Genomic DNA, 26,814 nt, shown 5'->3' with positions numbered 1-26,814 from the left:
TCCTCTTCAGTGGTAGAAAGAAAATGAGGCACGCTACAAAAGACTTGCTTCCCATGCTAGAAGATAGCTCTCTCTCTGCTCCTCTGTCCTCCTCTCCTCCTCTGCATGTTTATGAGGAAGTGGCAGCATTATATGAACAAAACAGAAGCCCTTTAACAGGTGACCATGGACATGCTGAAATGTTGTGCTTTTTGCAGTATAATATTGTTCTACTTAACTGGGAGTATTGAAAAGAGTAGTGTCCACTCAAATCCACTGTCTAGCTGTTGCCTAGCTTTTTTTCTAGCAGTTTTGCACTGGCTGCACTTCAGTAGTGATTTAAAATTATTGCAGTGAGTGAGTGCACTACTGCAGCAGTTTATTATGCATTAATGCACAATCAGAATGATGTGAAACGAAATGTCCCTGCAATTGAAGTTTTCCTATCAGTTCTCATGCAGTTAAGGTGTGAAGAACGAGCCCTTAATGTTAAAAATGTTAATAAATAAAGTTTTACATGTTCAGTAACAGATTTGTGTCAAAATTTGTGTTTATTTTGCAAAATTTTAAATGTACAAAAATATCAGCCGATACCAATATGCAATGGCCAAAATATCGGTATCGGCAACGAAAAACCGATATCGGTCGATCACTACTGGAAAGCATCTGGTGTGAACTAGAAAGGCATTTTTATTGCAGTCTGTGTCCCGGTTAGGGAGATTCACTTTCTTTAATTATCCTAAATGAAAGTAAGGGTAAATACAACATTTTGAGTTGTCTCCAGAACAGAAATATAGGGGAAATCTTGGGGGACAGTTGTTCCTGTGACAGCTCTCGATAGGCTAGTTTACACTTGCTTCAAAACAAGTCTTCGGACACGCTTTGTTAAAGCTGTTTGAGCGCTAGTCAAGGCCCCTGTCACTAAATAAAATGGGCCGCTTACAGTCCTGTTTACACCTTGCTTTTGCTTTGCTTTGGCTTTGCTTCAAAAATTATACCCCATGTCACTTTAGTGGTACTACAAAGCGTCTTCAAAGCCTCCATAGAAGTCTATGACAAAGCTCGCTTGAAGCACCACCAAAGCACCAATTGTGCGATTCTGCCCACGATTGTGATATGCTGAAGTGTGAGCAGGGCCTATACCCACAAATGTTTGCTTTGGTAGACTCTGCTGACCAATTATTTTTTGGTCATTTTTCATATGAATGACTTCATGACTCTAGGTATGACCTAGGACTGGGCTAGGACCTCCACACATGAAGCAAAAAAACTACTTCTACACCTGAAATGGGTTTTTACCTTTCTGTACTCTATCTGGAAAAAAAAAATAGTTTTGTCTCTAGGTCTACATAATTCTGGGTTTTCATCCCTGAAGCCTATTAGTTCGCATTATTTAGCTCATGTCTCCAGCATATTCTGCCTCAGCTCATGAACTGTATGCATATTTGGTAAGAGCATCAAGCTGAATGTCATACACTCTAAATTTAGAGACCAGTACATAGGGCCATATTGATGCAAGTCCAGCATCTGCCTTTGTAGAACCTTCATCGTAGTTAGGGAAGTCCAGTCAAAACCTAACTATCATTAAACCTGTACCCACTCCCATTCTAAACCTATTCTAACTAACCTGTAAAGGAAAGATCTGTATACTTACCTATGCTGAGGGAGCTGGGGTTTGGTTATATGATTGGATCCCAGCGCCAGCTTCAGTGTAGAGGAGGAACAGCCACCAACCAAACCCATGGTCCAAGCTGGATCAGCGTAACTACGCAAAAATGTCCATACCTGGAATTAAGCTTTACATTCTAACAGCACATGATGAATTCTTAATGGTTGCTACAGGAACTGTACTTTTGCACTGAACATTTTGCTCCTTTAACTTTTTTTAATTGAAAAAATCAGCTGGCTGTTCATAATACACAAGAAAAATTTATTCAATTGTAGGTTTTTCTATTTTCATAAAGAAGTGGTTAGAAATCTTTGCATCTTCTTTGAAAAAGTAAGAAAAGCACATTGCTTTCAAGATTTGGCTTGGCTTTTGAAATTACCTAGTTACATCCACTAGGGGTCGCCATTTATCCTTTAGTTTAGTGTTCATGCTGCTTTTGCTGAGCAGTACAAGTACACCATTGCATCCCAGCTCACCTACTGTTTTTTATATTATTAAGCAGTCTATCACCTATGAAAACGTAATCTATCACTATCTACGTAAAAAAAAGGAACGAAGATATGTAGCAAATGACAGCCAGTCTGGATATAGTTTAGTAAAACTGATATAAAGAGATCTTGGTTGACATAGGTTATTGTACTCTATGGCAACTTTTGCCATTATATGTATTGGGCTTTAAATCATTTTTATTTGAACGAAACATTTCTTTTACAATATTTGAAGGCAAGGAGACCTTATGACGTCTAAACTAAAATTTCCATAGTCTACTGAGCTTTAGAAAACCCCAATCAAGCTTTATTTCTTTGGCTTGATCAATACATGTGTAATTACTTGTTATGTAAAGTTGCTTGGGGTAGGAAACTTTTAATATTGATACAAACTTTTAAATTGTTCCTTAGTCAAAAATCGACATGTAAAGTTGAAACGTAGTTTTATGCTGGCCATACAAATACAGAATTTCGGCCTGAACAGACTGAAGGATTATTCGTCGGTCAAAAACGAATTGGCCACTAACTGACAGAACAATAATAACAATAAGAACATATATAAATTATAGACGGAAAATGATTTTCGTTTAGATTGTAACATACACGTATACACTTTAATTGAAACGGTAAACGTTTCGCTTTGAATCCATTGACATTAGCCGGGCCCGTGGTAAAAATCATTGGTAAAGTTATGTCCAGTAACGGCACAAATGCCGACTGATCTTTCAGAAAATGACCAGTTTTGGCCGAAATTCTGTACGTGTATGTCCAGCACTAGGCTTGGTTCACCATTGTGTGGGTGGTTCCCGCTGCAGGTCCACACCTGTTCCCGGAGATGCAAACAACCACACAGGGAAACGCAGGAGATACGTACGGGTGCCATTAATCCTAATGGCACCCGCATGTACTTGAAATCTTAACAGCGCTTCCCGCACTGAGAACCGCACTGCACTTGAGGTTTCAGTGCGGTCTGTGAATATAGAAAGTGGAGCAGGGACCTTTTCCTTGCATTTTCAGGTGGCATGGCAGCCCATTCACATAAATGAGCTGCTGTGCCTGTGCAAAACTTGGCTTGCAGAGCTGCAGAAGTGTGAACGAGGCTTAAGCCCTGGTTCACAATGCTGTGACTTGCAACACATAAAGTTGCATGACAAGTGAAATCACATTTATTTCAATGGTGGTTGTTCCAATAAATGAGACTCAAGTCCTGCACTACTTTGATGCCACATGATAGTCGCTAGTAAGTTGCACTGCAAAGTCACACTGGAAATTGCACCACAATGAAGTTGCAGCAGTGTGAACTGAGGCTTACCTGTCATAGGATTTGTAAAGAAGGCTTAACTGTAGGTACAGTAAATATCTTCTAATATTGCAGCTTTTAGGAGATATTCATACTGGATGTAGCTGGTGTCGTCACCAGCGCATGCACTCTGAAGGTCCGGCATACCATGCGTGGGAGTGACATCTTCATGGTCCTGGACACTCACACAGCTGGAGCCCGAGAAACCTTACAAAGGGTTATTCAGAGTGGCCACAGTTCAGTGAAATGCGTGAATAGGGATGAATGAAGTTTAAATTGTTGATCAGGTTAGCATCAATAATTTGAAATAAGCTATAACCTTTCTTTCTTTTATTTACAGTCTTTGTCAAACATTGATGATGTTGTTAGCAAAATCCGTTTGAAAATAAGGTATGTAAACAGTGTTTCACTTTATCTGCATGACATGTCGGCTTTTTTTTTTTATTTGGCCCTTTTCACACTGACTGGGTCCACCTGTCAGTGTTTCTTTAGGCGGACCATCCATTGCTCTCTATGGAGACACATGTCCGCTGATATGCGAGCCGATCCTGTCCTCTTAAAACAGATGGATGAGGTTCAGTTCCCCATCCGTCTTGCGGTTGCGGATCAGATGCCAGTTGGATGGAAACTGACAGGCAGTCTGCTTCCATCCGACTGCCCCATAGAGAACAGCGGGAGGTGTCTGAATATGGGCCTGTCATCCGCCTGCTCAGCGGGGATCAGCAGAGAGATTCCCCCTGCTGAGCAGGCAGGTCTGCTGGCACACTCCACCAGTGTTAAAGGGGCCTTAATGTTGGCTATTTTTTCAAATTCTGCTGAAATCCAACATTGCTTGCAATATAGCATTATTCAATAGCTTGTATTTACAGATTACAGTCCCTTAAACTGGTATGTATCGTTTTCTAGTTTTAACTGCATCTATGTCATTTTATAGTAAATCCAAACTAATTTGTACTGCTGGAATTATCTTGTGTTGATGTTTGGGTGTTAAATCTTTTATATGCATATTTCTGAGCAGCGAGGGATGTACCAAAATGAAAAGGTATTATGACTATGCCTTACTACAGTCACTGTACTTACTTCCTATCTAACGATTTGAAGCCTGCAAGGGTTCCCTCACTGGTGCCAGTCTTAAGACCTCTTCATTGGCTGGTGTCGGACGATGTAACCCCTGGACATTCACAGGAGTCACTCATTCCGCCACACAAGGATCATGCTAGCTATTGTAAGCTGAGGTGCGCATGCCCATCTCAGTTTACATACTGCAGAAGACTTGAGCAGGCATATAGGTGTATTTTTTTGCAAAAGAGACATTGCATGGTTTTACTTCAATTAATAGCCTGCCTTCTCGCAATTGTTTGTAAAAACGCCTTCAGTTCCACTTTAATCTACATTTATTGATTATTTTCTACGGAAAAATATTTTAACACACTTACTATGGTTTAAAAATATTTCCCTAAGTGGCAATGACTGCTCTATACATTAATATTCAAGTCTGGATTTATGGAAAGGCTCCCATTTCTTGTGACAAATGTTAGTGGAAGAGCAGCATAGTTTGTGATCTTTACTTTATCTCATTCCCTTTTCTTTATGCCTATATACAGTACATGAAACAGTAAGTTAAAACAACACAGAAAAAGCCTCTCAGGTGAGGCACAAATGCCCAGGTGCTGGTCGGATCCGCCATCCAGTAATCAAGCTTCCAAAGAGAAAAAGTGACCGCACTCAGAGGTGAATGAACTTGAAGTGTTTATTCCCATTCATAAAAGACAACGGTGCATCGACAGACATGGACACGGTTAACGCGTTTCAAGACTCTGTAGGTCGCTTACTCATAACCAACGTTGTCTTTTATGAATGGGAATAAACACTTTAAGTTCATTCACATGAAACAGTAAGGCCTCATGCACACTGGACTTTTTCCCAGCTTTTCCGAGCGCCTTTTTTCTGGCAGGAGAAAATCACTGTTAAAAACACGCCTTAAACTTTTTCAAATACATTAGGTGCATTCAGGCGCGTCAAGCATTTTAAAATCAAAAATGTTGGCTGAGCCTATCCGTGTGCAATCCAATTATTGTTTTTAAACCAAAACCTTACTTTCAAGCCAAAAAACTGCTATCATTATTCAGTTACAATAAAAGAAAAGAAATGTGACTGTCCCAAATGAATATAATTTAATTAGTAGTGCTTTTCTTCTTTCAAAGGTTTCACATTTATTGCATAATATCCACTTACATTAAAACTTGAGACAGTGAGCTTTAAAAAATCATCCAAGGGGGCTGCAGCTCCCGTTTGCTCTCCTATGTTCCACAAACACAGTCCTCTGTCACCCGACTCCCCCCACGTGTATCGTCACGATCATGTGACTTCCTCAGGGATTCATCAAGCCTTTTGGCATTCATTTTTCATTGACCAGAATATGATTTTTTTTTGACCATTGAAATTAACACTCAAGCACTAAACATGCCTAACGTTTAGGAGAGTCATGCATTTTTTTTATTACTAAAACACTCCTCTCCTGTGCGCACAAGTGATGTTTTTTTTTTCTGCCTGTAAATGCCTATGTGTGCATAGACATAGGCTAACACGGAGGGCGTTTTAGAGGCCGATAAAAAAGTAAAACACCCTTAAAAGCTGCATTTTTTTTTATGCCCAGTGTGCGCGAGGCCTAAGACATTAAAATGAGCCAATGAGGATGGAAATATAGAAATTGCTACTGCTGACTTGGTACAGACACCAGGGATGTCTTTCTTGCCCTAGCCTCTTTACCTGGTTTTTCATTTACTTGGAACATGCATTCAGCCTGTGGAGTCATAATAATAGGAAACCTCATCCTGTATGCTTCTTTCTGTTCCGAGATTTAACAGGTACTAAATCTAGGATCTGCATGACAGCCCTGGAGCCTGCCCCCTTAAAATCAAGTCTCCAGTGGCACCTTTCCTATTTCTTTGATTGTGGGTTCCTTTAAATATTCTACCCTAACAATTAACTTTTGTTAATTGCTCCCTTTTTGTCCATTGAATATACCATTGGAAACTTTTGTTATATCTGTTTGATAAGTGCAAAAAAACGACCTCCTCCTAGGCTTTACTTTGAGTGCACACAATGATTAGTCATTATGTTGTATTGATGGGAGAGTAGATGGGTCTGAGTAGTTTGGCAAGAGAACATTGGGTAGGACTATTAATACTAGTCCACAAAAAAAATTCTTATATTTGATTGATTGGCTGCATAAATAAGGAAAACAATTCCACCATTTGTGTGTGTCATCACATTACTTATTCTTATATATATTCATTTTCTCACACCCCAGGCGTTTAGATGACAGCATCCGAGGTGTGGTACGAGGCCAGACGAATGTCGGGCAAGATGGCAGACAGGTATCAATGAATGTTTCCATGACAATTTTTTTCACCCAGCAGGATTTTACTTTTATTTTGTTTCTCACATTGTAAGGCTGGCCATAGCCTACGGCAGTGATCGTGCATGTTAAACCCAACAGGCTGGTCGATGCTGCTGGACCGGTTGAATTTCAATGTGTCTATGGCTTGCTTTAATGTAAAATCTTATCCAATTTTCACCCATAGTGGCTCATTCAATGTTAAGGAAACCAAATAGCCAGATTATGCAGTTTTCCCCTCTCTAAAGCCTAGTACACACTAGAATGAAAAAAAAAGCTAAGAAGTTTTGGAGGAGCTCCCTGTACTAACTATCCAATGTTAGTACAGCAATCTCCCTAATGACCAGATAGGATGCTGGTTTTCCAGCAAGCCTGTTCAACAGAAGCCAGCCATTTGGACAGGCTGGCATACATACGGCCTGAAGGAGATGCACAGATTCTGGCCGATATTCGCGCCGTGTGTACCTGGCTCAAAGGTAGAACTATACACCCGTTTCCAGGTGAAATAATCACTTATTGTTATGTGCTTGGGAGTGTCTAGTAGCAGCACTGCATAACATAAACCTGCACCCTGTGATTCCAAGCACGAAGCCTAAGGTCAGTTGGGTCTGTGACTGCACAAGTCACTACCTCCTATAGTCTTTCCCAACCAGTATACAGCATGTGTGTGTATATAGATATACAATATACAGTATGTACGTGTGTGTGTGTGTGTGTGTGTAATATATATATATATATATATATACACATACACACATACACACACACACACACACACACACACACACACACACACACCAGTGGTGATATTGGCATATTTTTGTCAAGTCATTTTTTATTTAAAGCCTAAAGGTTGGGATCTAGCTGCCATAAGATACCCTGATAATGACCTCTTTTCATACATGGAAATTGCAGGGGCTGGGTGTGAAAATTCCTCTACAGGGTGTAACAAGTTTCCTTAAAAGCTTCTGTACTGTAGTTCTTTCACATACACCGGAAATGTGATTTCCCAAGAACCTTGCCTTTCTTTGTTCTTTATTTTTGTTGGCCATGCCAGGTTAAATGTTTTGTTTAGACATTTTCAGTTCTGTTTCCTATGGTCAACTAGATCAAAGATACTCCATCTGTTGCACATGGACCTATTTAGGTATATATCGCTGTTAAATTAAAAGGCTATGGCCACCTTTTTGAAAAAAAATAATTAAGAAAAAGTAAAAACAATTTTGCATTTATTATTTCTTTCCCTTAAGAAGCCTGCAGTGCTTTGCACCCACTTTCAGCAGATCGTGGGTGCAATGTCTGGCTCTGTCAGACTCTCAGCATAGCTGTCTGCTCATACTTCTGATAGGGCAGGCAGTTACTTGAGAGCAGGAAGATCAATGAACTACCAGAGCTCTAACCAACGCCCTTGTAATTAGTTGAGGACTTGTAGTCTATTATTCATGGCCACACTGTTTTCAAATTGTGACTGTGGGTGTGGGGAGATGATCCCCTGCCTGCTGTCACAGGGAGGGGAGGGACAAGAAAGTGCAGATGCTGGAATATGTAAATGTTCCAAAGGTGAACTTACCCTTTAGGCCTCTTGCACACGGGATTAAAAGTACCACATTTTTTACCGATTTGAAATAGGATGCATTGTCTATTGAACCATGCACACAGCTGAGTAAAGGTCAGTAATACATTGATGAGTGCAGAGCAGTAAAATAACCCTCCTGACTGTTCTCTTGGAACTACAGAATGCTTAGCTTTTATGATCGGATTGGGCAAGGGAGGGGATTGAGTAGTTTAGCAAAAGCAAACTGGGCAGGCCGACACCACTAAGTACACAAAATTTGCTGCGTGTTGTCAGCCAACAACAAGACCAAGGAGCTAAATGCTTTTCTAGCAGATCAAAAGTGTTTTTTCTTACTTGCAGAGTCTTTAACCCCCTTAGCATTAACCCTGAGCATTATGTCCTGAGCCTAATGCCAAGGATGCTGGATCTTCAGAATCCTGCATTTTTTTTTTGTGAACCTGGAGTTCTGTTGCTACATCAAGGATTGTAAACAAATCAAGCATTTTCTGTGCTTGATTTGTTTGGAAGCAATGCAAGAGAAACATCAGGAGTCTCCATAAAGAGCATCTGCCATGCACTTTTTTTTTTTTTGTACACTTAGGTGTAATGTAATGTATAAAGTAAATACAGTGTCTTGAATTATTCATACCCTTTAAAATTTTACACATTTTGGCATGTTACAACCAAAAACTTAAACTTATTTTATTGGGATTTTATGTGGTTAACAACACAAAGTAGCACATAATAATAATATAAATGGTTTTCAAACTTTTTTACAATTTAAATTTCTGAAAAGTGTGATGTGCATTTGTATTTAGCCCACTGAGTCAATACTTTGTAGAACCACCTTTCTCTGCAATTACAGCTGCAAGTTTTTATTGGGTATGTCTATGCCAACTTTGCACATCTAGAGTGACATTTTTTGCCCATTCTTCTTTGCAAAATAGCTCAAACTCTGTCAGATTGGATGGAGAGCATCTGTGAACAGCAATTTTCAAATCTTTTTATCAATTCTCAATTGAATTTTGCTCTGGACTTTGACTGGGCCATTCTAACACATGCATATGCTTTGATCTAAGCCATTCCATTGTAGCTCTGGCTGTATGTTTAGGGTCGTTGTCCTGCTGGAAGGTGAACCTCCGCCCCAGTCTCAAGTCTTTTGAAGAACAGGTTTTCTTCTAAGCTTGCTCTGTACTTGGCTCTGTCTGTCTTCCCATCAACTCTGACCAGCTTCCCTGTCCCTGCTGAAGAAAAGCACCCACAACTTGATGCTGCCACCACCATATTTCATGGTGGGGATAGTGTGTTTAGGATGATGTGCAGTATTAGTTTTCTGCCACACATAGCGTTTGGCTTTTAGGCCAAATAGTTCAATTTTTGTCTCATCTGACCAGAGCACCTTCTTCCGCATGTTTGCTGTGTCCCCCACATGGCTTCTCATAAACTGCAAACAGGACTTCTTCATATGGCTTTTTTTTCAACAATGGCTCAATTCGTGCCACTCTTCCATAAAGGCCAGATTTGTGGAGTGCATGACTAATTAGTTGTCCTGTGGACAGATTCTCCCACCTGAACTGTGGATCTTTGCGGCTCTTCCAGAGTTACCATGGGCCTCTAGGCTGCTTCCCTAAATAATGCTCTCCTTGCCCAGCCTGTCCATTTAGGTGGTTGGCCATGTCTTGGTAGGTTTGCAGTTGTGCCATACACTTTTTATTTTTCGCATGATGGATTGTACAGTGCTTCTTGAGATGCTCAAAGCTTGGGACATTTTAATAACCTAAAGCTGCTTTAAACTTTTCCACAACTTTATCCCTGACCTGTCTGGTGTGTTCCTTGGCCTTTATGATGCTGTTTGTTCACTAAATGCCCGTACACACGCACCGATTGTCGTCCGTAAATGTTCGCCCAACGTCCGATCGGCCGATTGTCGGCTTGTTAGTATGATGATTCCAACAACCGACTGCGACTTTTCGGCTGAACAAAATCTAGTGTGCATGCTATAAAATTTTTGTTGGCCGTCACCACAACGGCCGATTGTTCGTCAGTCAGTACAGATTTCGGCCGACAAAAAGCAGATGAGCAAGACTGGGCATGCTCAGAAAAGAAAAAACACACGGAAAGTTAACCATCACATGACATCACTTCTGAAGTTGGTTGTTGTTGGCCGACAAAATTTGTGTGCAGTCTTGAGCACATTTCAACCAACACGACAGCACTGGACAAAAGACAGCCGATCGTTCGCCCGACAAACGGTGCGTGTGTACGGGGCATAAGGTTCTCTAAACAAATTTCTGAGGGCTTCACAGAACAGCTGTGTTTTATACTGAGATTCAATTACACACGTGAACTCTATTTACTAATTAGGTGACTTCTGAAGGCAGTTGGTTCCACTAGGTTTTAGTTAGGGGTATCAGAGTAAAGGGAGCTGATTACAAATACAGGCCACACTTTTCAGATATTTATTTGTGAAAAACTTTTTGAAAACCATTTATCATTCTCGTTTCACTTCACAATTATGTGCCTCTGTGTTGGCCTATCACATAAAATCCCAATAGAATACATTTACATTTTTGTTTGTAACATGACAAAATGTGAAAGTTTTTAGGGGTATGAATACATTTTCAAGGCACGGTAGATCAATGGACAATGTATAATATATATATATATATATATATATATATATGTATGTATGTGTATATATATATGTATATGTGTCTATTAAGGTTATACAGTGTGTATACATATATATTGTGTGTGTGTGTGTGTATATGTATATATATATATATAAATTCAGTCGATATTGTAAAGTTATAGTCCATAATATAAACAAGTAATTCATCCACAGTTCATCTATCACATAACTATTAAAAAAAAAAATCACTTGAATTGGATCCAAGTGTTCTGCTTCAGACATCACAGAGCTTCCAGTCAGTGCTTCATCCTTAACCTTCCTTCTCCACACTGTTTAAACAAACTCACCAGATGGTAATGGACTCTATTCATTAAGCAGGTCTATTGCACTTATCAGTATTCCTTATATGCTTGAATTCTTGTTGTCCACTGCTCGTCTCAGGGGAGGAAAAACCCAAAAGATGAAGAAGAGGAAGCCTACATGCTGTAAAACCATAAACCTAAAATATGGGTTTGAAAAGCAGATGCGCAAATATCATGCAACATAAACATTTGCAGCTACCACATATTTATTCTTTATGTTCTCTGCCTTCAGAAAATATTTACTCTTTTTGGGTTTCAGACATGTGCATTTTATATGCCATATGTAATGTGACACTGAGGAGATTGAGGGGTTAAAATACGGGGAAATGTAAATGCATTGCAGTGATGTACTGCAGTTTGTTTTGCTTTTTTATTTTTTTTTGCCCTGACATACTCTTTCATTTATCTGTTGTCCATGTGTGCCTTGTTGGAAGTCAGAGGTAGCTATGTTTTATTGGTGTCTGGCCTCACCTTTGCAAAATTAATCAACATAAAGAAAGCACTATTAGATGCACATGGACTAAATTATTTTTATTTGCAGGATCTTGCTGGCAGAAAAAAAATATATGTTCTGCAAAGACCTTGAGTATATACACATTCAGCTGTGTTAACATACATGTATAAATGATAGACTAATTAGAAGCAAAATTCTTCTTCATCCAATTCTAGCTTCCAGTGTTCCACTCATAAAATGTTCTGTTTTTGTTTCTCTTTTTTTTGTAGCTCGAAGTGCATAGCTGCATTATAGAGCTTAATGCATCTGTGTGCATTGTAACATAACAAAGCACCTGTGTTCAGGTCCGTTAAAGCTACAAGCGTTGCATTGTTTTTGCATATAGAAGAGGCCTACTCCAAAGACATGCTGGTAGGTTAATTGGATCCTGTAGAAAATTGGCCCTACTATGTATGTGTGAATGTGAGTTAGGGACCTTAGATTGTAAGCTCCTTGAGGGCAGGGGCTGATGTGAATGTGCAATGTATATGTAAAGCGCTGCGTAAATTGACAGCGCTATAAATGAACCTGAAATAATAATAATAATATAAGAGCAAGTTTTTCTTTTTCTACATTCAGGTCTGCTTAACTTAGGAGGTGCAGAGAAGCAAGAGTGTTCTCAGCAAAGAGGATATTTAATACTCCGCTCCTGTGCTGCCAGTCTCTGCAGTAACAAAGAGCAACTTGAAAATGTGACACTTTAGTGAGTTGAAGATTTCTGCTCTCCCACCGTTCTTTGTGGCATAAGATATAATACTGATGTGAGGGTCAGCGTATCGAACCACCAAGCACTGCAGGAGACCAGGCATCTAGCTTGGAAATATGACGTTTTTCTTCATAACAGCAGAGTTTATCAGTGGAATAGAAGATTTAACTCTTTATGGAAGGGAGGACTTTAGTTTTCACATTTAATTTTGCTGCAGCTTCAAAAACGAATTCCAGGTTTCCTGGTTATTTCAATCATTCCTTGGGGCAAGTTTGGACCAAACACATTCTTTGCAGAAAGGACTGGCTGCAGCTTAGGCTGTAATATGCTGTAGTAGTTTGGAATAGGTAGAGAAAACAGTGTTGTGTCCCAGCAGAACTACGAGACCCTTCCCCTCTACTACTGAATATAGAGAGTTGGTTGTAGCAGCCCACAATTTAGGAGAAGCCTGTGGTTATTATGAAGCCCTACTGCAGGGCTCAAAATTTCAAGCCATGAGCTACTAGCCAGGCCTTAAGAGTTACTCGCCACTTGTTGCCCCACCCAAACCCCCCCCTGCTCCGCCCCTAAACACGCCCTCTACATTGCAGAGCGGCCACAGCATGTCTCCTTACATTGCAGAGCGCCCACAGCATGTCCCCTTACATTGCAGAGCGCCCACAGCATGTCCTCTTACATTGCAGAGCGCCCACAGCATGTCCCTGCTGTGGAAGAAGAGCTACTAAACTAGTACATGGATTGCAGGAAAAAACTTACCAGGAAAGGTTAAAGGACCTTAACATGTATAGCTTGGAAGAAAGAAGAGACAGAGGGGATATGATAGAAACTTTTAAATACATAAAGGGAATCAACTCGGTAAAGGAGGAGAACATATTTAAAAGAAGAAAAACTACCACAAGAGGACACAGTTTTAAACTAGAGGGGCAAAGGTTTAAAAGTAATATGAGGAAGTATTACTTTACTGAGAGAGTAGTGGATGAATGGAATAACCTTCCTGCAGAAGTGGTAGCTGCAAATACAGTGAAGGAGTTTAAGCATGCATGGGATAGGCATAAGGCTATCCTTCATATAAGATAGGGCCAGGGACTATTCATAGGATTCAGATATATTGGGCAGACTAGATGGGCCAAATGGTTCTTATCTGCCGACACATTCTATGTCCCCTTAAATTGCAGAGCGCCCACAGCATGTCCCCTTAAATTGCAGAGCGCCCACAGCATGTCCCCTTAAATTGCAGAGCGATCACAGCATGTCCCCTTAAATTGCAGAGCGATCACAGCATGTCCCCTTTCATTGCAGAGCGATCGCAGCATGTCCCCTTTCATTGCAGAGCGATCGCAGCATGTCCCCTTTCATTGCAGAGCGATCGCAGCATGTCCCCTTAAATTGCAGAGCGCTCACAGCATGACCCCTTAAATTGCAGAGCGCTCACAGCATGACCCCTTAAATTGCAGAGCGCCCACAGCATGTCCCCTTAAATTGCAGAGCGCCCACAGCATGTCCCCTTTCATTGCAGAGCGCCCACAGCATGTCCCCTTTCATTGCACAGTGCCCACAGCATGTCTCCTTTCATTGTACAGTGCCCACAGCATGTCTCCTTAATTGCAGAGCGCCCACAGCATGTCTCCTTAATTGCAGAGCGATCACAGCGTGCACTTACCTGCAGCAGGCGGCTTCTCATCAATCCTGTGCGTCCTCCGTGTCTCCCGAGTCCTCCTCCTCCTCGGCCAGTTACAATCGTTCGCCTTTTGGCCAATCAGGAAACACCTGCCTCCTGATTGGCCAGTAGGAGGATCAGGAGGAGGATCCCTGTGATAATAGCGAATACTCATTCGCTATTCTCACACAATGGGTGGGCTCAGGACGCAGTGCTCTGCTCCTAGAGCCCATCCTTTTCTAAAAAAGAAAGTAAAAGTAATCGCCGGCTGCTGTTAATGGCGGCGGCGGCGGCATGCACAGCTCGCCATCCTCAAAATTCCACTCGCAAAATGCTAGTAGGCGAGTGGAATTTTTGAGGGCTGCCCTACTGCATAGTCATCACAGGGGGTCACCTACTTTGCATGGGTGCCGATCAAGAAATACCTTGCACTGAATTAATACAAAGCTTCCACTGACTGGCCGATGTGGAAAGGTGATGTCTATCTCCACTTTGGCCAATAAGAAAAAGCCTTGTATTAATTGAAAAAAAAAAAAAAAAAACAGAGCTTCTCCTGAATGGTGGAGATGTAATACAGCCAACTCCCCATATTCGGCAGAAAAAAAAAGTCATTTATAGTGCTGTCTACATAAGGTGCTGCTTACTATATGTAGCACAAGTCAGTACAGCAAAATATTACAGCCTATACAGAAACTGGTACATTCTGCCATGCAAATAATTTGTTTGGTCCAAGCTGGCCCAAACTAATTATTGAAAGTGCCAGGAAGGCTGGGATTCTCTTTAATAGCCAATTCACACTATATGCAGTGACAGATGTTTTACCGCATTGTAAAATGTGTTGTCACCGCAGGGACACACAGGAAACCTGTGTCTGATTTACACTGCAATGCAGCCTAGCACTGCAGCATGCATTTTATTGCAGTGCACCAGGCTGAACTGCCTGACATTGCAGTGAATGAAGTGTACATTTTGTACACTTTTACATAAAGTTTGTTTAAAAAAAAAAGAGCCGTTTGATGCGCTGAATGCAGCGCCGCTCTAAAGGAACCTTGTTGCATTTGACAGTCAGTGAGGAAGCCCCTTCACTGCCTGATTTACTATGTAAGGCCTCTTGCACACTGCAGCTTGAAAAAGCTCAGTACAACATTTTTTTACTGTTCTAAAATGCAGCCCATTGTTTAGAATGTGCCTGTACACACAGGCATGTAAATAAGCGCTGCGTATTCTTGAGTAAAAAAAAAAAAAAAAAAAGACTGCGTTACCGGTTAGTATTTTGCGCCGGTACTCGCAAGTGCGCAAACATACATGCATACGCTTCTCGGCCTTTTGGCTAAGATCAAGTGTAGTATCTGTTCTTATCAGTTGGTATGGGCCTTAGCTAGTACCAGTATGACCGAAACCCGGAGCGCTCAGAGTATTGAGGTATGGGGAGTAGGTCATCTGGGAAAGCATGTGGGGCCCGCCGCCTTTTGATTCGAATGGGTTGAACTGTCCTAACCAGTTTGAAGGGGGCAGGAAAGCCAGTCTGACTGGGTGGCCGGTGGAACTGCTCCTGGATGTAATGGGCTGAGGAACAGGATGGCGAGGGGAGGGCTTTCTCTTCTGGGTTTTGATCTGGCCTTGCAAAAGGCCTGTCCCCAGTGGTAGGTAAGCTCTCTCTAAGCTGTCCAGGTTCTGATGTCTGCTGGTGGGGATAGGCTACACTCGGTCTGGCCGGGGGCTGAGATTGAAAAAGCCTGTAGTGTAAGTGCCCCTGGGGTGGCAGCCCAGGGGTGCCTTAATTTCTCACTGGTGAGGGGCAGCTCGCTGTGAGTTTTTTCGGCACCTTGGTCACTGCACACCTTTTTCACACCTGCCTCTTGGGACAGGCCTTTTGGCTTGCACCAGAGGAATTTTTTATTCCGGCTGGAAGGCCTGCCTTGGTTCCTCACATGGCACCATTGCACTTTCCCCACTTCCCTTTCCCCCACTTCTTTGTTTGTTTGTCCTTTTCTTTGGAGTTTGTCACTGCACTTTCACCTTTTTTTCTTTATTTGCAAGACTGGAGTGTGTGGGTCCTCGGGCCCAGCCTTGAGTCTTGGGAGGGGGTGGATATGGCCTTTTGGCTTAGTTCGCTCTCTCTCATGGGGTCTCCCTTCGTGGGAACTCCACTTAGTACTTGGGGTGGGCTGTTTCGGCAGTCCCCCTGAAGAACGGGTTCAGTTTGGTTTCGGCCGACTGACCACAAGTACCTTAAATCCCTGTCAGGAGTCTTGCGCCCCGGGGGATCGAGGTTTCGGGTCCTACCTCTTCGGAGGGAAGACCATACGATTTCGCACACCCTGTGCTTTTTTTTGTTCTCACCTTGTGTGTGTGCACTTTTTTATGCACCGGGTGGAGTATTTTGAGTGTGTTGCACACGCTACGGGCTTTAAAAAAAAACAAAAAAAAAACCATACATGCATACGAGCAAAAATATTATTGAATTTTCCTTAAAAATGTATTGCGCATGCAAATGCGTGATTGTGCATAAATACGCCCAAATTTAAACATCCAACTCTTAGTACAGTGTGCAAGAGGCCTAAGGGCAGTAGCGCTGCGCTGCAACCACACACATTGTATGTGGTTGCAGGGTAGTTGATTCTCGGCCCAATTCAGTTGAATGAGTCATGCTTGGAAGTACTGCCCACCAAACGCAACATGGATATCATTTTTGCCACACCTGCAAATCTTTGCAGCTGTGGCGTGTGTACACCCCATACTTCCCTGTCCTACTGCCTCTGTAGCTTAAGGGGGGGATGGTTGGACGGAGGTAAAAATGGCACTTAACTGCCTGTTTTTACCACTCCCTAACCACAAGTGTAAATGAACCCAGAGATTTCTAATACAGCCACCTGTCAACTAATTTTTGCTGGTAAAGCCGCTGGTATGCAAATTAAAAGAACTGTTGATTGCTGATAGGCTACGAAGGGCAGAGAATTGTGAGCATTTAGCGATCATTTGTATGAAGATAAACAAATGCACTTTAGAGAAGACTGCACTGCACAGCATGATCTTTTGCATGCCCTACCACTAAAGCACAGTAAGAATAGAGCTCTGATCTGCTGACCAAAATCATTGCATTAATTCATTCTTCTAACTTCATTGTTGCATTAATCAATGTCTGCATACTATCTAAATTACAATGTAGTAAAACGGAGAATGTACTTGGCACTTTTTGCAGCTGCTTCCTGAATATGTGTACTTCCCTAGCTGGAGAAAACATTGCAGCGTTAATAAGTTGGGCAGATGTGTTTCCCCCCCATAAAACATAGCTTAAAATACCTAGTGACTGGACAGATCCTCCTTGACTGTTCTGCAGAATAAATGTGTATTTATAGAAGTACACTCTAGTGTACATTGGCATGTTTACTTTAAACTAATGTTCACCTAAGCCATTAACCATTTTTGAATAATTCTTCGATTTTTCAATGCCAATATTTGAAAATAAATTATTGCTTGGTATTCTTAGGCGGTGAAATCTTCACTGATGAACTGTTAAGGACTTGCAGACAGTTGTGAGCTTGGGGCTGTGCACATGTACAAATGTCAAATCGGGAGCAGCCGATATGTCCATGCAACAGCTGCACTCCAAATGACATCAATGGGACTGCCTTCACAGGGATGCACAGAACACCTCTGCATCCCTGTGGGTAAACAAGGCCCTCGCATGGGTATATGCTGTAACGTTCCCCCATGGTTACAACGCCTAACCCTAACATAATTTCACCACATGTCTGAAAATGATTATCGATTTTATCCCATTAACTGTTAGAAATTCAAACTTCGACTGGGTTCAAACTGATGTGATGTGTCACATCACATGTGATTTGCACAGGAATCACACTGCATTCCTGTGCAAATCACATGCGATTCTGTGTGGTGCAATTTAAGCCCATCATTTTGTATAACTCAAATCGCACCACATCTGAAAGAAAAAGGGGCAGGCAGCTTTTTTTTTTTTGTACTGCACTTGGATCATATCACATAGGCGTTCGTAACTATGCGATCTGATTCTACAGATGCGCTGCCTTCTGCAACCTGCTTTTGGGGTGTCATTAACATTTAATTGACATCTACAGCAGATCACATGAACCCAGTGCGATTGCACATGAACACAGCCAAAAGGTAACCTTTTTTCCAACAGCACCCAACCTGTGTATGGTCAGCTTAAGTATATATATGGGTACCTACTGTACAGGTCAGTAGATCAGTGGCGGCCGGTGTATTAAAGGCGCAGGGGCGCCGCCCCCCATCCATGCGTCCGACCCCCTAATCTGCATGGAGCTTAATGGGGGTTTTTTTTTTTTTTTTAAATCACCTGATTAGAGCCCACCCATTGTGTGACAATAGCGAATGAAAATTCACTATTGTCACACCGATCATCCTCCTGGCCAATCAGGAAGCCGGTCTAATACCCCATGCCATTGGCCGAGGAGGAGGAGGCGGGAGCGGGAGGACTCGAGGAGAGTGGAGACGCGCCGCCGGGGGACACAGTGAGGAGAAGCCGCCGCCGGGACCAAAGAGAAGCCGCCGCTGCGGCTGCTCCATGGCTCCAGGTAAGTGCACTGCTCTCGGGGGGGGGGGGGGGGGGGTGACGCACGCTGGTCTCTGCATTGAAGGGGGCATGTACCCTGGTCACTGCATTGAAGGGGGTATGTACGCTGGTCACTGAATAGAAGGGGGCACGTACGCTGGTCACTGAATAGAAGGGGGCACGTACGCTGGTCACTGAATAGAAGGGGGCACGTACGCTGGTCACTGCATTGAAGGGGGCATGCACGCTGGTCACTGCATTGAAAGGGGGCACGCACGCTGGTCACTGCATTAACTACCTCAATACTGGGCACTTAAACCCCCTTCCTTCCCAGACCAATTTTCAGCTTTTAGCGCTGTTGCAATTTGAATGACAATTGCGCGGTCATGCAACGCTGTACCTAAACCAAATTTGTGTCATTTTTTCCCCACAAATAGAGCTTTCTTTTGGTGGTATTTGATCACCGTCAGGTTTTTTTCTTTTTTGGTGCACAAATAAAAAAAGACTGAAAAGTTTGAAAAAAAAAAAAAGTTTTTTTGTTTAGGTTATAAAATTTTGTAAATAGATATGTTTTTTCCTGCACTGATGAGCACTGATGATGCCGCACTGACAGGCACTGATGGGGTGGCACTGATATGCAGCACTGATGGGCACTGATGGGTAGCACTGATATGCAGCACTGATGGGCACTGATATTTGGCACTGATAGATAGCACTGATATGCAGCATTGGTGGGCACTGATAGGCAGCGCTGATGGGCACTGATAGGCAGCACTGATGGGCACTGATAGGCAGCACTGATTGGCACTGATTGGCGGCACTGATGGGCACTGATAGGTGGCACTGTTGGGCGGCAATGATCGGCACTGATCGGCACTGATGGGTGGCACTGATGGGGGGCACTGATGGGCACTGATAGGCAGCACTGGTGGGCAATAATGGGCACTGGTGGGCGGCACTGATAGATGGCAATAACAGCACTGGTGGGCAGCACTGATAGATGGCATTGGTGGGCAACACTGATAGGGAGGGCACTGGGGGGCTCTCTGAGCCCTGCTTGCAATCCCTGGTGGCCATGGTGGGCATCCCTGGTGGTCATGGGTGGGTATCCCTGGTGGCTTAGTGGCACCCCTCCCCCCCCCCCCCAGGGCTGCACTGGTAATCAATGTTCTGATTACCAGCACAGACCCCCCCTGTGATCAGTGAGTAATTAGAAATACTCACTGATCACCCCCGCAGCAGCACCGATCATCCCTCTTCTCCTCACTGACAGGATCTGTCAGGAGGAGAAGAGATCGAAGCCGTTACAACGGCTCTATTTACATTACATGACGGCTGTGATTGGACACAGCCGTCATGTGATCAGGAGGGCCAATCACAGGGCCCTCCTGCCGAATGATGTTGCTCTGTGTCCGAGGGACACAGGCAAATCGAGATTGCGCCGCTGTGCGTGCCCGCGGCGACGCAATCTCTCTCCTTCTGAAGGACGTTCCGGAACGTCCATTCAGAAGGACGAGACTCCCACCCGGCCGTAAATCTACAATGGCCCGGGTGGGAGGTGGTTAAAGGGTGCATGTACGCTGGTCACTGCATTGAAGGGTGCATGTACGCTGGTCACTGCATTGAAGGGTGCATGTACGCTGGTCACTGCATTGAAGGGTGCATGTACGCTGGTCACTGCATTGAAGGGGGTATGTACGCTGGTCACTGCATTGAAGGGGGCATGTACGCTGGTCACTGCATTGAAGGGGGGCATGTACGCTGGTCACTGCATTGAAGGGGGGCATGTACGCTGGTCACTGCATTGAAGGGGGCATGTACGCTGGTCACTGCATTGAAGGGGGCATGTACGCTGGTCACTGCATTGAAGGGGGCATGTACGCTGGTCACTGCATTGAAGGGGGCATGAACGCTGGTCACTGCATTGAAGGGGGCATGCACGCTGGTCACTGCATTGAAGGGGGCATGTACGCTGGTCACTGCATTGAAGGGGGCATGTACGCTGGTCACTGCATTGAAGGGGGCATGTACGCTGGTCACTGCATTGAAGGGGGCATGTACGCTGGTCACTGCATTGAAGGGGGCATGTACGCTGGTCACTGCATTGAAGGGGGCATGTACGCTGGTCACTGCATTGAAGGGGGCATGTACGCTGGTCACTGCATTGGAGGCACGTACGCTGGTCACTGCATTGGAGGCACGTACGCTGGTCACTGCATTGAAGGGGGCACATACGCTGGTCACTGCATTGAAGGGGGCACGCACGCTGGTCACTTCATTGAAGGGGGCACGTACGCTGGTCACTTCATTGAAGGGGGGACGTACGCTGGTCACTGCATTGAAGGGGGCACGTACGCTGGTCACTGCATTGAAGGGGGCACGTACGCTGGTCACTGCATTGAAGGGGGCATGTACGCTGGTCACTGCATTGAAGGGGGCATGCACGCTGGTCACTGCAGTGAAGGGTGCATGTACGCTGGTCACTGCATTGAAGGGTGCATGTACGCTGGTCACTGCATTGAAGGGGGCATGTACGCTGGTCACTGCATTAAAGGGGGCATGTACGCTGGTCACTGCATTAAAGGGGGCATGTACGCTGGTCACTGCATTAAAGGGGGCATGTACGTTGGTCTCTGCATTGAAGGGGGCATGTACGTTGGTCTCTGCATTGAAGGGGGCATGTACGTTGGTCTCTGCATTGAAGGGGGCATGTACGTTGGTCTCTGCATTGAAGGGGGCACGCTGGTCACTGCATTGAAGGGGGCACGCTGGTCTCTGCATTGAAAGGGGGCACGCTGGTCTCTGCATTGAAAGGGGGCACGCTGGTCTGTGCATTGAAGGGGGCATGCTGGTCACTGTGCATTGAAGGGGGCACGCTGGTCACTGTGCATTGAAGGGGGCACGCTGGTCACTGTGCATTGAAGGGGGCACGCTGGTCACTGTGCATTGAAGGGGGCACGCTGGTCACTGTGCATTGAAGGGGGCACGCTGGTCACTGTGCATTGAAGGGGGCACGCTGGTCACTGTGCATTGAAAGGGGGCACGCTGGTCACTGTGCATTGAAAGGGGGCACGCTGGTCCCTGTGCATTGAAAGGGGGCACGCTGGTCCCTGTGCATTGAAAGGGGGCACGCTGGTCCCTGTGCATTGAAAGGGGGCACGCTGGTCCCTGTGCATTGAAAGGGGGCACGCTGGTCCCTGTGCATTGAAAGGGGGCACGCTGGTCCCTGTGCATTGAAAGGGGGCACGCTGGTCCCTGTGCATTGAAAGGGGGCACGCTGGTCCCTGTGCATTGAAAGGGGGCACGCTGGTCCCTGTGCATTGAAAGGGGGCACGCTGGTCCCTGTGCATTGAAAGGGGGCACGCTGGTCTCTCTGCATTGAAAGGGGGCACTCTATACCTTAATTACTGAAGGCCCCTTTCACACTTTTGTGACCTCAAAGTCACGCAATTTTTTACAGCGTTTTTTGCCGCAAAGCAATACCTAGTACATTTTTCTGTTTGCGCCCCCCCCCCCCCCCCCTCCCCCCAAGAAAAAAATTTTGAGCACCAGCCGCCACTGCAGTAGATACTTGGCATTGGTGATTAAGAAGCTGAGCAACAACAACTGGAGGAAGGCATAGTGTCTTTGATCATTGGTCATTGTGGTGCCAGTGCCATAGAGTTCCCCTTGACCAATGCAAACTGTTTTCTTTTAATTTTCTTTTTTCTTTTAAGCCTGTTCTGTGTGTTTTAGATCATTTATATTAATTACGATCAGTCTGTTTAGCAGTTAGTAATGTATTTTTTTTTCTGTGGTTATAATGTAGAGTTAAATCATTCTGCAATGATGTGGCTACATCTTGTTACAGTCGTCTGTGTTAAAGTGTAACTATATAAGCTGCAATGAAAAATGGTCCTTAAACCCATGTTTGTTTAAACTGCTTAAGACTGTATTTCCCTGCTAATTTCTCATGTGTGACTGTAGAGCGGTGGAATGGCCATATAACCGCTGAAACACTGGCATGAATTTTAGTCAAGCCATATAACTTTTTCCAGCTTTATTAGAATCTAGGAAGCAGACTCGCCATTTCATTCAGATAATGTGCATGTTTATTTTGCCTTCGCTCACTACATTTTATTCGGGGTATTTTTATTTTATGGTAATGCACACATACATTTGCAGCCAAAATCCTGAAACCCGTCTTCAAGGAGCTTAATTCTAAAGGTTTGGTTATTTTTCTCTGTCAGCACTGTGAATTCAAAGGATATATTTTACTTTCCCCAGCTGACTGCTTGCAACACTCACATTTGTATGTAAAAATAAACATGTCTCAATTATAAAGCGGTCGAAGGTAGACATTAAAATTGCTTGCAGAACATTGTGTTTTGTATGCTTTCTTTATATGTGGGTATTGGGTAGGATTTATTTTCACTATTTGCAAATGTATGTCCCTAATGTTTGGCTGCTACATATACTGTTTTAAATATATATTGCTACAATTTTGCTTGCGTTGCTTAGACCCCTTTCACATGGGAGCCTCTGTGTAGTTGATTCCGCTTGCTCAGAGTGGGATCGCTCCACTGATCCTCGCTGAGCAAGCAGATGACAGGTCCATGTCGGCTCTACTTTGCAGAGTGGATATGGACACAGTCCCGCTCCCCTCTATGGAGAAATCGGGTTGGAAACAGACCGCCTGTCTGTTTCCATCTGATCCGGCCGAGGGATGGAAAATAGGACCGCCATCAATCTGTTTTTTGCAGGCAGGATCGGATGGCGGCGGGTTTGTTTGCTGACATCCGCTGCTTCATAGATGAGACTGGAGGGTCCGATCAGGTCCACCTGAAAAAACGACAGGACCTGATCGGACAGCCCATGTGAAAGTGCCCAAAAACAGTACAATAAAATATCCAAAGCCAACACAAAATGTATTGTCCCATTCTTTCATCTATAGCTCAGGCTTTTCCAATACCCCTTTTAGGCCCCTTTTACACTTGTGCTACTTGTCCTGCGACTTGGGACTGCAAAGTCGCATGACAAGTCGTACTCCAAGATTTCCAATGAGTACAGTTCCTATCTGTGTGACTTCAAGTTGCAACAACTTCAAAGTAGTCCCTGCATTACTTTGGTTTGACTTTGATGCGTTTTGAGGTCTATTACACAGGCATTGCTTCAAGTCCAGGCAAAATCGCGGCCAAAATATCACGGCAAAATCACACGACTTTCAGGTCGCATAAGTGTGACAGAAACCTTACTGAGACTTTAGCCAATCCAAAACGTGATGCTTTCTTCACCCTTGTACTTTGTACTTTAAGTCTAAGGCCCCTTTCAGACTGGCATTCTGATCAGGTCCTTCTGTTTGGTTTTCGGAAGGTCCATTCATCTCTATGAGCAGATGAGTGTAAACAGACTTGTGTCCATTTACATTCGCCTACCTTTGAGTCTGATGAGGCCCACTAAACAAGTAGGAGACTACTCCATCCTCTTCTGTTTAGGGACAGCGAATCGGAGGTAGTCAGGTGTAAATGGACAGTGGAGTTTGTTTACTCCAGGCTGCATATAGAGTATAGCCCTGCTCGTGTCTGCTCTGCGCATACTGAATGGACACAGATGTGTCATTCACCTGCTCTGCTCTAATCATAATGAAATCAGCCCTGTGTGAAAGGCCCTTCACACTGGTCAATTTTTGATGCGCATTTGATATTCAATACTGGGCACTTTCACCCCCTTCCTGCCCAGGCCAGTTTTCAGCTTTAAGTGCTGTCGCACTTTGAATGACAGTCGTGCAACACTGTACCCATATGAAATTTTTATTAATTTTTTGAGAGCTTTCTTTTGGTGGTATTTATTTACCACTGGGATTTTTATTTTTATCTGAATAAACAAAAAAATACTCCAAAAATTATGAAGAAAAAAAAAACATTCTTCTTAGTTCCGGTTATAAAATGTAGCAAATAAGTATATTTTCTTCACTGATGTGCGCTGATGAGGCTGTACTGATGGGCACCAATAAGCTGCACTAATTGGCACTGATGGGGCTGCACTGATAATCAGGGCACTGATAAGTGGCCTGATTATCTGTGTAAACAATGTCAGCCTTGATGGTTATCGGTACACCATTCCCCACACAGGGGCAGCATGTGAGTATAGGACTGCTGATAACCGCCATGTCGGTTTATATGTTAGCAGCTGTGATTGGAAACAGCTGATCACATGGTAAAGGGCTGCTGTGATTGCTGTGTTGTGACCCTTTACCAGGATCTGGGATTGGCGTGGGAGGCGTGGTTCTGGGACAGCCATGATCGCCCTCCAAGAACTGGAAGCCCATGCCGTAGCTGTCTTTCAGCTGTATCGTAGGCGGGAAGGGGTTAAAAAGCAGAACAAAAATGTGTGAAAAATGTATCCTGGTGCATTTTACATGTTTGGTACATGTTTAACCACTTACCCACTGGGCACTTATACCCACTTCCTAACCATGCCAATTTTCAGCTTTCAGTGCTCTCCCATTTTTAATTACACGTACTCAGTCGTGCTACACTTTACCCTTATGAAATGTTTGTCCTTTTTTCACATAAATAGAGTTTTCTTTTGGTGGTTTTTAATCATCACTGGGCTTTTTTTTTTTTTTTGCGCTATAAATTAATAAAGCCCGAACATTTTGTAAACAAATGCATTTTTCTTTGTTTCTATTTTGCAAATTTAGTAATTTAGTAATTTTTCTTCATAAATTTTGGTCAAAAATTATACTACTACATATCTTTGGTAAAAATAACCCAAATAAGTATATATTATTTGATCTTTGTGAAGGCTAGTGTCAATCATTGAAAAATTTCTTGAGACACTAACAGGCCAGGAAAATACAAATACCCCTTTTTGGATCATTCCAAGGTATTTAGTAAGAGACATAGTGAGTTTTTTTGAAGTTGTAATTTTTCCCACAATTCTTTGCAAAATGTAGATTTTTATTTTTTTTTATTCTCACACACTATATAGGCATACTTGCAACTTCACCCCAAAATACATTCTGCTACTCCTCCTACCACACGTGTGAGACTTTTTCACAGCCTGGCTACAGAGGCCCAACATCCAAGTAGCACCTCCAGGCGTTCTAGGAGCATAAATTACACACATAATTTCCTGACAACCTATAACAGCTTTGAAGGCCCTGGAGCACCAGGACAATGGAAACGCTCACAAAAATTACCCCATTTTGGAAAGCAAACCTCCCATCGCATAATTAAGCTAAGGCCACCAAAAGGATCGCTGCAAGAATTCCACGGTCTTGCGTATTCCAAAATGCCCAGCCAGGGGATTGTCATGGAACAGATTCAGGATTACCTGACACAAACTTGAGGGAACAAACCCCTTTTGCTCATGAAGGAACAAGCCGCCCTGCCCTGTTCCTACAACTGCGAGTCATGTGGTGGACCCTCTTCCTTTGAAGCTTGCACCCTGGCGTTGTGACAGGATGGAATCAACTGCATTTTCTGAAGCATCCACTTCAAGGACAAAAGGCAGAGCAGGATCAGGGTGTTGTAGAATGTGAATAGAGCTTTTAACTTGCCAAAACCAGTTGTGTTTCTGGTGTCCACTGTTTGGTGAGATGGGTAATGGGAGTGATAATGGCTGAAAAGTTCCTAATAAATTTACGGTAAAAATTGGCAAAACCAATGAATCTCTGGACCCCCTTGTGATCCGCTGGAGAAGGCCAGTCAAGAATGGCACAAACTTTCTGTGGGTCCATTAAAATGCCTGGGGTCAAACTCGCATTTTTTAGCTTTAGCATACAAATGGTGATCACGGAGACGACTGAGAACCTTTCTAACCTGTATTCTGTGTTAGAGTAGGCACGCTAATTCATATGTGCGCATGCCTATGTGCGAGTGCGCTGAATAGGAATAGTACATCTTTGCCTAGAAGTATTAGCGCGTAAACAATACACGCACGCACAAATATTAGCATAAGCTCGCACTAGTTTTTTGGTGCTGAGAATCTGGTTTACCTTACAATATTATATAGATTGATCAAGAGTAGGGTTG

At 43.5% G+C, this 26,814-nt stretch overlaps 1 protein-coding gene across 1 annotated transcript in view; it reads left to right on the top strand.

Moving 5' to 3' along the window:
• VPS53 (VPS53 subunit of GARP complex) overlaps positions 1 to 26,814 on the top strand; it is a 296,463-nt gene that overhangs the window by 29,530 nt on the left and 240,119 nt on the right. The window contains exons 3-4 of the mRNA XM_082246053.1: positions 3,777 to 3,826; positions 6,750 to 6,816. Coding sequence (XP_082102179.1) covers positions 3,777 to 3,826; positions 6,750 to 6,816 — 117 coding nt within the window. The remainder of the gene's footprint in view (positions 1 to 3,776; positions 3,827 to 6,749; positions 6,817 to 26,814) is intronic.

This window comes from Pelophylax lessonae, assembly GCF_965119305.1.
Source record: "Pelophylax lessonae genome assembly, chromosome: 2".
In the NCBI taxonomy this organism is placed as follows: Eukaryota; Metazoa; Chordata; class Amphibia; order Anura; family Ranidae; genus Pelophylax; species Pelophylax lessonae.
This window is presented reverse-complemented; position numbering and strand designations above follow the sequence as displayed.